The sequence below is a fragment of the Vanessa atalanta genome, chromosome 2 (assembly GCF_905147765.1).
Source record: "Vanessa atalanta chromosome 2, ilVanAtal1.2, whole genome shotgun sequence".
Lineage (NCBI taxonomy): Eukaryota > Metazoa > Arthropoda > Insecta > Lepidoptera > Nymphalidae > Vanessa > Vanessa atalanta.
Window position 1 is genome coordinate 3,607,216 of NC_061872.1, and position 15,375 is coordinate 3,622,590.

Consider the following 15,375-nt stretch of genomic DNA (forward strand, 5'->3'; position numbering starts at 1 on the left):
AAATCAGGTATACAAGAACATGAAACTGACGCTTGTCACAGGGCCGGACCGTAAGTTTAGGGCTAACACTACTTAGGGCTAACTTAACCTAAGAGATATCTAAACGTAGACTTGAATTAAATTAATTGAATAGGTTTGATTAATTACAGGACTCGCAGGGCTGCAAACCATACGATCTGTTTAATTTAATAAAGTTATCGATTATTTCGCATTATCATCTATTTTTGAATCGTCAATATTTTAATTATCATCCGTTACGGAAAGCAGCTTCGAAAAGGAGAGCAAAAGGCAAGAAACTCGCATAGTTGACGTCAAAACAAAACAGACTTACAATTATCTAGACACGCGGTAGCGTGTCAGTCAAGTACAAATAACAGAACTGGCGAGCAGCACCGTGTGTAATATTACACGAACCATTTGGAGCCACATTTGACCTCCTCATAACTCAAAAACTATTTGACATAAAAGTGTCAAAATTGGCTCACATATTGAGGCTCGGTAGCGTGTCAGCCAATTACAAGTAACAGAACTGGCGAGCAGCACCGTGTGTAATATTACACTAACCAATTGGAGCCACTTTTGACCTCCTCATAACTCAAAAACTATTTGACATAAAAGTGTCAAAATTGGGTCATATATTGAGGCCCACGAGATACATATGAGTTCCAAATTTCATAAACGCATCTCAAACGGTTATTTAGATATTAATGTCTAAAAATTTTTATCACTGACTGACCTATAGATCAAAACTATAACCTACTTCCAGGTGATCTAGAAAGTTGAAATTTGGCATGCAGGTAGATAATTAGACCAATACAAAGGAAAAAATCTGAGACTGGATTTTTTTTATCATTTTATTATAATTTTTCATTTTATTGGGTCTATTAGGAATACTTATATATATACTTAGTTCCTGTAATGTAATAATAACTATTAAAAAAATTATGTAAGAACCAGCAATCAAAACTTATGTCAGCCGGTCTTAATGTGGATTTTAAGGTCTTCACGTGAATATATAACGAGTTGAATACCACCCTTAATTTTTTTTAATCCAAATATTTCCGTTTTAGTACTTATGAGTATAGTCGACTTTCGTATTTATTACGTTATTAACTGGTATTTAGCGCACATCAATGGTGCAAAATCATTATACTTTAAAAAACAATAATAATAGGCATTTCGGTACACGGCGCGCGATGTGACGCCGGCGCAGCGGGATAGGAGCGTTGCGATAAAACCTTAACGTGGACGTGTCCGAGCGAGTAACAACCGCGCTCAAAAGAATTATTCCAATGCCTTCCGATGGAAGCTGCCTAGTCTATTTGATTGCATATTCTTTGTTTGAGTTATACTAGTATACAACAAAAAATAGGTTTCGTGAGACTGCAGTAGAGTATGTATATCGTAACTGGGATGATTTAAGTATATACTCTAGCGTCACAAACGGGGATCCTTATTGCTTGGAAGAATAGTATCGAGCAAGCATGCTGATGTCAGCAAAGGACTGGTGTATGGGTCCAATGAAAAAATAGAGAAGGTACATTGGGACGTCGACAACAGCAATAGCGCAGGTAAAATAACCAAGTTTCAGAGATTAAGTAATGAATATGCTCAAAGGAAACAATTCTCTATTTGCCTAGCATATTCTACTACTATCCACAAATCACAAGGCCTTCGCCTTGACAGTGCTCTTCTCGACATAGGCTCCTCTATAGTTTAGTTTAAGTTAGTAAAGAGCAGGCTTACGTTGGCCTCTCCAGAGTTAAAACCTTAGATGGAGTACATCTTATCAATTTAGGTCCAAGTCAAATCAAGGCACATAAGAGCTCTATTGTGTATTACAACCGTCTGCGCACGTTATACCGCCCCGACTTGGCCAAATTAAGTATAAACAGAAAACGCGTTTAAAAACCGGGCACTGAATTTCGGAGGTACAAGAAAATATAGAACGTATTACAAAAAAGACAATTATACCCCGTAAACGTTGGAAAATAGAATAATATAACAAAAACCATTTTGTATTAATTTTTTTACTAATAACCATTTTATTGTACTTGGCACCCATTTAGATCTCACTTATTTTGTCGTTGAAGTCAACAACCAAGGTATATATCATAATATTGGACTTGGCTCTCATGTTTACATTTATGTTTTTGATGGGATATTAGTAACCACAATTATTGTTCTTGATCAGTCCTGCATTGGATTCCGAGCTTAAACACAAGCATATTTTTTCCATAAGTGTTATATCAATGGTTACTAAGATTTATTTATTAGATTCAGTATGAGACTGCGTTTAAAAATTTATGAGTTGAATCTATGCCGGAAACCAATACATTAATACATTACATGTAGTATGTGAGTTTATTATCTGGTATTAAATTCCATGTTCCGTAGTACCTTTTTATTGTAGGAAATGTTGTAAATTCCTGAGTACTTATGTAAGTACTTATAACATTTACTATAATGATTGACTACTACTATTTACTAATATTGAGAAATGACATATGTCCATTTATTAATTAGATTATTTGTAGTCATTCTGAATTAATTAATAATTTACTTGGTTGTACGGCTTTGTGCAAGCCCATCTGGGTAGGTACCACTTACTCATCAAATATTCTACGGCCAAACAACAGTACTCAGTATTGTTGTGTTCCGGTTTGAAGGGTGAGTGATTCGGTGTTACTACAGGCACAAGGGACATGCCATCTTAATTCCCAAGGTTGGTGGCACATTGGCTATGTAAGGAATGGTTAATATTTCTTACAGCGCCATTGTCTATGGGCGATGGTGACCAATTAACATCACATGGCCAATACGCTCGTCCGCCAAAGTATACAAAAAAAATAATTGAATGTTATAAGTTTGTTTATAAGCTATCATAGAGACGACAGAAGAAAAATAGTAAAGTCTAAACCTGTAAAGGTTTCACTGCTTGTCAAAGATCTCCTGTCTTTTTTGAGGTGGAAGTTTGCAGTTGATTCCACCTCTCTGTTCAGCCATATTGGCTTATACATGAAGATATAAAGAATATACTGATGATGCCGTCTCAACCTATTTTGGCCACGTCGACCAATCACAAAAGAGACCAGGGAACTACGCAGGTCATATTAAAGTGCATAACTGTTTGCGCAAATGCAGAAGAACTATCTATTCCCTCCCTACCATTTGCCCTCCCATCAGATGGGACGGTAATTTCGACACGACCGGATACCGTTTCAGGAGCAGAACCAACTTTACATGACTTCCGAGGCATGGGAGTGTACACACTTCCAACTTCCGGAGTCAGAGCTGTTGCTGAGAATATTTCGCAAAGAAAACCCAATATATCTTTATCGGCCTTACCAGGGGTTTGAACCCCCGTACTACGAGTATTACGGTCTTATCTAGCTACTTGACCAACGAGGCAGTCATTTATATAGAGTTATAAGCAAATTTACAACAGTTATGCTCTACTTTTACTTGGTGGTAGAACTTTATGCAAACACTCTTGGGTAGGTTCCACCTATCAGATATTCTCCCGCGAAACAGCATTAATTAGTATTGTTGTGTTTCGATTTGAAGGTTGAGCCAGTGTAACTACAGGCACAAGGACCATCTTAGATGCCAAGATTGGTGTGGTATTGGCGATGTAACCTATACCGTGACTATCTCGACGTTAAATATCTTCTTAGTCGATTCAGCGGTTTATGCGTGAAGAGGTAACTGAAAGAGTTACTTTCGCATTTATAATATTAGTATAGATTATAAACTATTTATAATACATATTAATTATTGCATAAAAAAAATAATGTTCCAATTTTAAAATTAAATTCAATCATTTAAATTCCTGCAATCCTACCGTTGTCATTTCATTTCCATTTATCAAAGATTCCTTGTTAAAGTTCCAATAGGAACTTCTGTAGGTAAATATTACGTTTTAAATATTGAACCTAAGAAAATCTATTAATTTTTTTTTATTGACAATTGCATATACTCGTACTAAACACGCGTGTACTAAGTTATACGTTCCAATATTTCATATTCAATATGCTATCAAAACACGTCAAAATTATTTTTAATTTTTTTAATAAGTTTTTTATTACGAGAGATTTAAATATTAAAAAGGTCTTGTAAGAAAAATCGGATACAAAACTATTCATACACTCCACATCAAATAGAAGGGCTCTCAATATTATCAGCAAAGGTATAAACTTTTGTTCTAGATTACTGAATTTCTGATTAAATGAATCTGATCTGTATCTTAAATGAAATAAGATTCATTATTAAATATAGGATAATATTGGAATTAATACTTATTTGTCAAAAGATGATGATAAGATGAGTAACTGTCATTTTGATAGGAAGAAGTATTTATATGATTCTTCGTCTAATAAAGTATTTAATATCCGAGATTAGGATTTTTAAACCGGAAAATAGTTAATTAATTCAAACAAGTTTGTGGCATCTACCGTGCAACGTGTTCAAGGAATCTATACGTATTTTTTTTTTTAATATAACATCGTAATATTTGCTAAATTATACAAAAACATGATAACGTTTTTAATAGTGATATAAAAAAATGTGTGAAGAGTTCAGATATATAATATTTTAGCTGTCGAGATAAGGACGGCTAGTATTTAAGAGATACTTAAATGTTGATTCCGATTCATAAATTGGCATTTGCCATTTTGATTCCAGTGATGGTTGCGTTTATTTATTTTTTATTGTTCTTTGTAGTATCGAGCAGGTAAGGATTTAAAATTTATTTTTTGTATTAATTCATTAAATAAATTTAACATATATATTTTTTTTTAATATGGAAATTACGTTTATTTACTACTAATAAATCAATGCATCGATGCTTAATATATAGATTGTACCGATAATATTAATAACTGTGTAACAACAGCAATAACAAGAACAGTTCAGTACCTTATTCTCGTTCGCTTTTCAATTAGTAGAATAATCCTTTTTTTTTCAATGGAACACTAGAAGACTAGTTATAAATATAAAATACTACATATCTTGCAAATTCTAGATTTAAAAACTTATATTTTTTTTAAATATATATATTTTTAATTTTATCATTTTTAGTTATTCCACTGCTGTACCTTCTCGAGTGAGACAGAAGCTAGTAATAGATCATGATGGCGGAGCAGACGACGCGATGGCAATATTTATGGGATTATTATACGAAGAGTACTATGACGGGTAAGTTTCTAATGGAGAAATAATTAAACTAAGAATAATTCCTTCATTTGATACTCAACGAAATTAATATTACTTAGTATTATTTAGTAAATTTACTATTCAGTACTATTTAGTACTGAATATGTATATAATAATGTGTCTAATAAAAAATAATCGTTTAGTTAAACAATTAAATAAATTCGATAATATTGAATTATTATTATAAATTAATTTAAAACATATTACTAAAAAAATATATTAAATAATACTAATTATAAATACGTTTCGGTGATGCTTATAAAAAATTTTAAAGTAAGAATATAAAATATAAGTATATCGAGCCTAAAGCAAGACGAGGCCTTTAGAGAGTCCACACATATCCTGAATTCATCATCCAATCAGTTCGATCAGCGCAAATTACGATAGTCGTTCAACTTTCAACCATTTCCAAGGTTGCAACTCGATATGTATTTTAAAACTGACTTGGTTATATACGAGTACTTTAATTGTTGTAATGTGTTTAAGAATTCACTAAAGTAATTCCTTGAAAATATAATACTCTATTATTTTAAAACGAACTTGTGATTTCATTATCATAATAATGGGCGTATAATGTTCGAATGTTACGTACTGTACGTAAACGTAACGTACCGACGGTGTATCTTAGAACAATAAACGCAATTATATATTCATAAAACTATAATAGTTTAGTCTTCAATGTGACATAATAATGAATTGTTATGTATATTATTTATCGTACACTTACAATAAGTTTGTGCGTTACAAATGGTTTTGAAATTTTGAGTCTCTAAGTGAAGCGAATGCTTTATTTAAATCAATAGTTTGTAAAAAAAAATAAAAAAATAGAAAATATGTTTTTTTAATTTTTATCTACCAGAAATTTTATGTAAGATATTAAAAATTTCAGACCAGAAGTGATTGCAATCACAACAACCCATGGGAACGTTGGTGAAGATCAAGTATTTAACAACACACAACGAATACTCACAGTTGCTAATAGGAGAGAGGTGAGTACGAAAGATATGTATTTAATGTGTCACCTAACTTTTTCAAGAAACAGAAGTGAAATCAAACAGTGAAAGTCAGGGCTTAAAACTACTTAGTAAACGTAAAGCTGTTGAATTTAAATGTATTATACCTAACGTTAAATTAGATATTAAATTATGCTTAATCACCCACAAGTAAAGATAGGCACTTATGAATATTAATTATACAAGATTAATTAAATCAAAACCTAATATAGACATTCAAGTAAGGAAATTGGAGCAATATTGGATCATTATTATACAAATTGCATTAAACAAATATTTTACTTGGTGGTAGGGCTTTGTGCAAGCCCGTTTGGGTAGGTACCACCCACTCATCAGATATTCTACCGCCAAATAACAGTACACTGTATTGTTGTGTTCCGGTTAGAAGGGTGAGTGAGCCAGTGTAATCACAGGCACAAGGGACATAACATCTTAGTTCCCAAGGTTGGTGGCGCATAGGTGATATAAGGAATGGTTAATATTTCTTTGAAATAAAACTAGTTTTTAACGGATTTAATCGCGTATATTAATTATTTTAACATCCCGACGTTTCGAGCACTTTGCAGTGTTCGTGGTCACGGGCAAACAAATATTTCTCTCAGCGCATTTGTCTATGGGCGGTGGTGACCACTTACCATCAGGTGGCCCATGTGCTCGTTCGCCAACCAATGCCATAAAAAAAAAACCTAAAGCAGCTGTTCGGAATGTTGATTATACTGAGAATTATCAGCAAAAAGTTCAATAATAACTCCATTTATCTGACTGTGATAATCATAATCACCTGCAATTGATGATAGCTTATCGATAAATACTAATTCGAAGCTTTTGGATCATATGTCAGTACACCCTTTTACAGAGAAACATGCCTTATTTAATATTTTTTTGACTAAACTTATTATTGTTTATTATATATATTGTAACACAACCGTATTTTTACTTCATTATAAAAATCCTAAGCCTGTTGTTACGATATAACATAAAAATCCATTTTAGAATTGTGACGCTAAAAATTTCAAAATGTCAAAATTTATCTTTGTGCCTATAGTAATAATCGCAAGATATAATGCTATAAAAATAACCAAAACAATCGCATAGTAACCACATCAGTTCAGTCTTAGTCTAAGTTATCTAATCACGCACGTTGGGGATCTGCAACTTTCTCTTAGATACGATAAATGAAGATTCAGCTGAAATCCTAAAATCTGATAATACATTGCCTACATCATCGTGTTTAGTCAGTTTTCTACTTTAAAACAATATCGTAAGCAAATAATAAAATATTGCAAATACCTTCAAAGGAAAGGAATATTATGTTTATAAATATGTACCAGAAATAAAATAGGGCCTAAAATGTATCCCGGTGGTACACCATTTTGTTGAATTATTTGACTTTACTTCTAGCGATCGAAAGTACGACTATTTCTTAATTCAAGAAACATTTACAGGTTTATCAATAAAATTTACTAAATTAATTTATCTATCATCAATATAGAAATCATTATTTTTAAAGAGACGTATGTATGTATCATTCGAAATTTGTATTTGTATCGAATATCACAAAACAATATTTTTTTTGGTTTCTGTATTCATATTTTAAATTAAAATTTTAGAAATAGTTAATTGAATTGAATACTGATCTTATGTAGTTATTGTAAGAATTAAAAAAAAAAATATCTTTATAACAACTAACGAATGTCATTTGTGACAATACATCTGATTCTTTTTTTGTTTTTTTTGGAATATATTATTCGACACGACTTGTAAGTATATTGTAGGGTGATAATATGCAAGAAACCATCACGCTCTGCCAACAGCTATACAAAGATTTAAAACAAATAAACCAAGGCATTTTTTTTTTTAAATGAGATTGTTTGGCCTCTAAAAGTAGTTTAAAAAAAATACAATTACCTCAATACCTTGACAATATGTAAGTATATAAAACATAACAGTAATGTAACAGCCAATAACAAAATAAAAGCTTAAGTAATTTCGGTGAACTCGAGTCTTACAAAAACTGGTTTCTGATTTTGGACACTAATTCTACAAAATCAAATTCTTTTTATCCTAATTACGATTTGTATTTATTTATTAATTTAATATAATTATTAAATCGGAGTTAAAATAATTTACAGTGGAACTTCGTTTTACTTTTTTATTTTTTCGTAATAAAAAAAAATCGTATACGATAATAGTAAAATTCATAAACATCTATAATGATAATAGATAAGATACTATTGAATCGTTAATCTTAGACACTCGAGTAGTTCTCTAGTTTCCCTTGAAAAGTCGAGTCAGATCACTGTTATATTAATCGTTGCCACCTGACTTTGCTCGCGTTTTAGAAGTATATTATAAACCTATATCTTTACTTGGAGTTCGAGCTTGCTTCATAGGAATTTTCATCAAATTTGGTCCACTGGTTTGAGCTTCAAAGAGCAACAGAGATTTACTTTCGCATTTTTATTAGTTCATTCAAGTTAGCTTGATCTTTTTGTCAGACGGGCTAGTGATGAGAAACACAAAATAGAACATATGTAACAGTCGATGGAACGATGGAAAGCGTAATTCAAAATAGAATTCATTTTTTTTTTAACTTATTGTTCTAAAAAGAACCATACTAGCTAAAGAAACCCCCAAACTGGGAAAACCTAACAATGATCTTTAATAAGGATTTTTGTAATCGATATTTGTAGCAGTTACCGCCTTTTATTCGCGTCCCTACCGTCCGACCGATGTAACATTGTACAAGAGTCTATTATTTTCAGTGTTTCTATTTAAATTTTACTTTTAAGCAATAATATATAATAGAAAGTCTTAAAATTTTCGGATATCGCTTGAATCCTTAGGAACTTTTGTATTATATGAATTTTTCGTAAATATTTTTACAATTTTTAAAATCATTAAATTAAAAAAATAATATGTTCGTCATTGCAAAGTTATGTCGATCAGAAAAAACTACATCTGTCCAAAAGGTCAAGCTATCTTGTACATGGAATAGTACATAAACATTTTGATATATATATATAATAAAGTATTAGTTTATCTAAAACTAGCGACAGTTAAGTACACAATCACAGATATCTCTTATCCCTCACACTCAGTGTTCGATAAAATGGCTTCCGGCAAAGTCCGGCTACTAAAATATCTAGAAGGAATAAGCCAATGACTTTTATTTGATGGTCCCAGGATTTGAATTGATTGGTTTGATTTTGTCCTCGGGTTTCGGACTACAGGCCCTTTCACTAGACCAAATTTAAATAATATTACACAAATGTATAAGGAGCTCCTTGAATATTTCTTATTAAAGGAAAATTCCATAATTTCAGGTTGCCATCTATAGAGGCAGTACCCGTGCTCTGATAGGGGAATTCCCTACTGATCATTTTTTTGGTTACGATGGTCTGGGTGACAATAACACAAACAACTATGAACCGATTGCTGCTCAAAAGGAACACGCTGTATTTGGCCTTATAGAGTTGTCTAAAAAATATTCGGGTTTGTATACATTCTAAAATATATATTTTTTTATTTCGTAAGTAAAACTTAAGCAATTTTAAAAGCAAAGAATCAAATCCTCCTGATGATGATGAGATGCATACTCATCATATATATATATATAAGTAACTTTAACTAACTAGCACCTTATATGGTCTTTTATTTACTTAGTGGTAGGGTTTAACCCACTCATCATATATTCTACCGACAAGTAACAATATGCCAAGATTCTTCAGTGATTATAACGCGTACAACTTAACCGATGATTTCGAGTTGAAAACCAGGCTAGCACCACTGAATTTAATGTGCTTAATTTGTGTTTATAATTCATCTCGTGCTCAGCGGTGTAGGAAAACATCGTGAGGAAACCTGCATGTGTCTAATTTTAACGAAATTCTGCCATATGTGTATTCCACCAACCCGCATTGGAGCAGCGTGGTGGAATATGTTCCAAACCTTCTCCTCAAAAAGGGAGAGGAGTCCTTAGCACAGCAGTGGTAAATTTACAGGCTGCTAATGAAGTACCAATACTGTAGTCAGTACTGTAGAGTTCCGGTTTAAAGATTAAGTGAGCCAGTGTAACTACAGGCACAACGGACATAACATCTCGGTTCCCAAGGTCGAATGTCATTCAGTAATGGTGACCACTTGCTATTAGGTGGCCGAATTAAGCGTCCGCCTACCAATGCGAAAAAAAAAGTTAAACATTCTCTAAACCAATATTGTACAATACTAATTATACCTACATTAATTACATCCTAATATAGGTAATTTGTAACACATATGTATCTCACAAGTCTCAATATATGAGCCAATTTTGACACGTTTTTGTATAGTTTTTGAGTTATGAGGAGGTCAAAAGTGGCTCCAAATGGTTCGTGTAATATTACACACAGTGCTGCTCGCCAGTTCTGTTATTTGTACTTGGCTGACACGCTACCGCGTGTCTAGATAACAGTAAATAATATGACGTCAATAATTATTTAAAGGCGAGAGATCGCCTTTGTCAGGATTAGCCATGATTTATGACTTCTAGAGGCAATTCGATAATAAGATAAAACGTCAAAATCAATTGTATAATCAATTTACTTCTAATATAATTAAAATCAGTGTTTCATCCAAAAATCAAATAAATAGTCTCAATATTCACTTTATATCACAATTGAATCGAAATTAACAAAAACTATCGTAGATTACACTGAACAAAAGCGATTCGTCGTATTTGTGGTGCGTTTACGATGACGGTTTTTCTTCCCAGTTGAATGCCGCCATTATGTCTGCGCTAACCATCCACACGACGCTCTGCTAGATTTTGACAGTGACGAGTAGTTGTCAAATCTAGTTGCGACGTAATTCAACATATGGCGCTACGCATGCGCCGTCGTATTTATCATTCAAAACTTCTTTGGACACTTTTGTGTCAGTATACTTTTTCGTATATATTTTGCTTGGCAAGATGATAGAAAATTCTATTTGTTTTAAAGATACATTTTATTTACTTACTCATTCAATATTATAATCTAATGATTCATATATCTTCTATCATTTTATTGATGTAGTTCTATTGGCACATCTGGTTAAGATTGATTCTTATGCCGAGACGACAAAAATCATGATATCCACTTTTGCCTTTATGGCTACTTTCCGCCTTCGTCTCTAGTTCCTTGTGTGCGTGTGCGAATACTATAACTTTTTGTTATATCTCCTTTCAATGTGTGTGTACGCAACACACAGCAATAATATATTATATATTTATTTCATTACAGGAATTAAAATTGTTATAATGACTGTCTTTTTCGATGGTATACAGCTACCGGGCGTCACATGAAAAATGCTTTTCCTTTTAATGACGCTGTTTTCTTACAAAATGTTTTTATTGAATTTCAGATGAACTCGTCATAGTTGCTTTGGGATCTCTCACCAACATTGCATTAGCGATTCGAATCGATCCAGACTTCATGTCAAGGCTCTCGCATATTTATGTTGCGGCTGGACATGTTTATGGTAAATATATTGTTATTTAAAATAACGACCCAAATAAATCGAACGAGAAGACAAGAGAATCGAACACGTGAATCTATGTTGAATAGAATAAAGAATCGATCCAGAAATCACTATTAAGTGTTAATTTACTTCAAACCTGCATGTCTCAAATACAATGTGGAGGGCGCGGAAAAGTGATTTGAAAACAATTTTTTCTCTTAACTGTGAAGAAGCATTTAGTACAGTACTTGATATTATGCATTTGACATCATTTTTAGTTAAGATTAGCAAAAAGTCCATCTCATAACATTTATTGGGAATGGGATGTATTTTCCGAAGGACTGTATCTTGAAACCTTAAAAACACAACAAGTCCCAAAAAGCAAGACTTGGTTTCTTGAATAGTTTCGGATTTTTCACGAAACAAAAACTTTACAAATAGCTATGTGGTAGGCCTGCAAGCCTATCTGGGTAGGTAAAATCAAATTATCAGATATTCTACCGCCAAACAGCAGTACTCAATATTATTGTGTTCCGGTTTGAAGGATGTGTGAGCAGTGCAGAATACATAACATCTTAGTTCCCAAGGTTGGTTTAAATTGGCGATGTAAGGAATGGTAAATATTTCTTACAGCGCCATTGTCATATCACCACTTACAGGTGGCCCGTACATATGCCCGTCTGCCTACCTTTACCATAAAAAATATATGTATCTACATCCATTGCAATGATTAATAAAATGGATTACCCTTACCTGAGAATATTTGATATCTTTATATCTGATTTAATTTAAATGGCAATTAGTTAATGAGTGCAATTCTGGTTGCTGGATTTTCTTTTTTAATTATTCTAGCACTATTGAATTTTGTAGGTGAAAATTTTACGGAACCAGAGTTCAATGCAAATATGGACGTAGAATCATATTATATCGTAGCAGGTAGCGGTACCCCTGAGAAGCTCACCATAATTCCATTCTCGCAGATAAGATTACATCAGAAAATAAGCAAGGTATGAGGATTCAAAAACACTGACTTGCTTGAAAATCTCCTGTAGCATTACAATGCTAAGACGTTGGCGCTATTGTCTTTGAGTTGTTAGGCAATCGATAATCTCGGGCTAAGAAAGAACCAGCTATTTGGTTATGAGATGTTTGAACGAATTTTGTTTTGTTTTTTAACTTCCAGTGGCAAAAAAAAAATATGAATTATGAAAATCATATCGAAAATTACTACAAAGAAAGTTCTTTAACCATTAATTCTTGTATATATACAATAATTAATGGTTAAAGAAATACTAACTATGATTTCTGTTTAGTTCTATGTGGTGTCTTTAAAAAAAATATCATAGTTTTATAGTATGCAGTTTGTTACTATAAAAAATCTGGATCAATTTGATTTGATCTACTTTATTTTATCGATCTTTTCTAATGAGTAGTTAATGTTTTTGTCTATTGAAAAGGTTACACTATCAATATACATATACTCGTAGAAATACTAAAATTGCTACTGGTACAGAAAATAGAACAGTCTCATCGAAATGTTAAAAGAATTTTAGAATAAGAAGATTAAAGATGTATTTTACATTCATCAATCCTTGATCACGAGACCTTCACTAATATCACACAAAAAATAATTAAGTTTTATTATATACTATTTTATTTATGAACCGGTTGATTGATGTTATGCTTGTGTTGGGTTCAGTATTTAGCTTTTAGGTGGTGCATTTATTATTCCCATCTGATGGTGGGGTCTGCCTTCCTAGTCTTTCGCTTCCACTTCGCTCTATTTGACGTATCGTTTTCGGTAACATTGCAGGAACTAAGATCTTTTCTGACCACATCTGTCCATCTGGTTTTAGGTCGCCCTCTGGGTCTTGATCCTGTAACTTTAAGATTGGTCACTAAATTTCCTATGTACTCTGGAGATGTTCTTCTAATGTGCTCAAACCAGCGCAGCCTGCTTTCTTGGAGCTTGTCGGCGATGTCGTTGCGTACCCGCTCCAATCATTTATTTTTAGTAAATAAAACAACATTATGTAACTTGTATTTGTACGTCAAGCAAACACAGCAAGCTCTTATAGTATACATAGTCGTATCTATACTGTATATAGCTAATCTAAGGTGTAGAATCAAGTTATGCTGGGCATAAAGGCATTATCATTGCAACCGAATCAGTATGTTAAGTTCTTCAAATTCAGCTTAGACCTAAACAAACAAACATTGGGAAAATATATTATTTTATTATATGTGCTTAATTTGTGTTTATAATTCATCTCGTGCTCGGCGGTGAAGGAAAACATCGCGAGGAAACCTGCATGTGTCCAATTTCAACAAAATTCTGCCACATGTGTATTCCGCCAACCTGCATTGGAGCAGCGTGGTGGAATATGCTCCAAACCTTCTCCTCAAAGGGAGAGGAGGCCTTTAGCCCAGCAGTGGGAAAATTTACAGGCTGCTAATGCTAATGCTATTATATGAAAAAATACATACCATAAACTACATAAGCAATTTAATTTACATGAGTCTTTGCTTTTTATTTAATCACAGGAGTGGAGAACAGATGTTTTGGGATCTATTGATACCAAAATTATGCAAGCTCAAAATAAATATGAAAGATTATCGCTAAGTGCAAGCACTTATTGGACCTTGTTAGACCCGTCAGCGATGGCGATAGCGTTGGACGAAACATTAATTGTTCAAGAAACACGATACTCTAACAACAGTATTATTTTATGCGGTAAGTACCCTATGGTACTTTTATACACATATAGCAAAGCACGGTGCAGACTTATACAGACGATAGACTCGAGGAAATTGTAAAATTGCTCTCGTTTCATCTTTCTATGTGTTGAGATTTACATATATGTGATTAATTAATGTATAATGTAATAGTTCATGGTGAGACTACCTCTAAATAGTAGAGCATTTTCCAGGATAATATTGAAATGTAATTTTGGTTAGAACGCGTGCATCTTAACCGATGATTGCGGGTTCAAACCCAGGCAAGCACCACTGAATTTTCATGTGCTTAATTTGTATTTATAATTTATCTCGTGATCGGCGATGAAGAAAACATCGTGAAGAAACCTGCATGTGTCTAATTTCAACGAAATTCTGCCACATGTGTATTCCACCAATTCGCATTGGAGCAGTGTGGTGAGCAGTGTGGTGTTCCATGTTCCACACCTTCTCCTAAAAGGGAGAGGAGGCCTTAGTGGGAAATTTACAGGCTGTTAATGTTATATTATGTGATAATGTGTCTACCGTTTGGCATACTAAAATAAATAAAATAAGATAATAAGCTGAGATGATTTTTTTATGTGTTTAATATTTATCGTGTGTATTATTAATTTCGTGCTCGGATGTGAAGGAAAACACCGTAGGAAAAATTACTGTGTCTATAGATTTATCATTGCACTTATTTCGGCGTAGCTTTCATTTGTCAAGAATCTGGAGTGTAACGATAAGAAATTTAGTCCAAAACTTATACATCAAGACTTAAAAAAATATTTATTTTCAGGAGACCAACGAGGTGTTAATACAAACGATTTTACTACATCAATGAACGATTCTAATGCTCGTGTGATTTATAATGTAAGGAAAGAAAACTACAAGAAAATGTTATATGATTTATTCTCGGCGGAATTACGAACAATTAAATAAGTATATATTA

The 15,375-nt window shown here is 32.9% G+C and overlaps 1 protein-coding gene across 1 annotated transcript; it reads left to right on the plus strand.

The window, feature by feature from the left end:
- Positions 1 to 4,386: 4,386 nt before the first annotated feature.
- LOC125072231 (probable uridine nucleosidase 2) lies at positions 4,387 to 15,375 on the plus strand. Its single transcript, XM_047682758.1, has 8 exons — positions 4,387 to 4,732; positions 5,080 to 5,196; positions 6,104 to 6,203; positions 9,554 to 9,722; positions 11,610 to 11,726; positions 12,576 to 12,712; positions 14,250 to 14,439; positions 15,223 to 15,375. Exons 1-8 carry the CDS (start codon positions 4,638 to 4,640, stop codon positions 15,363 to 15,365), a joined length of 1,068 nt encoding a protein of 355 aa, XP_047538714.1. The 5' UTR covers positions 4,387 to 4,637; the 3' UTR covers positions 15,366 to 15,375.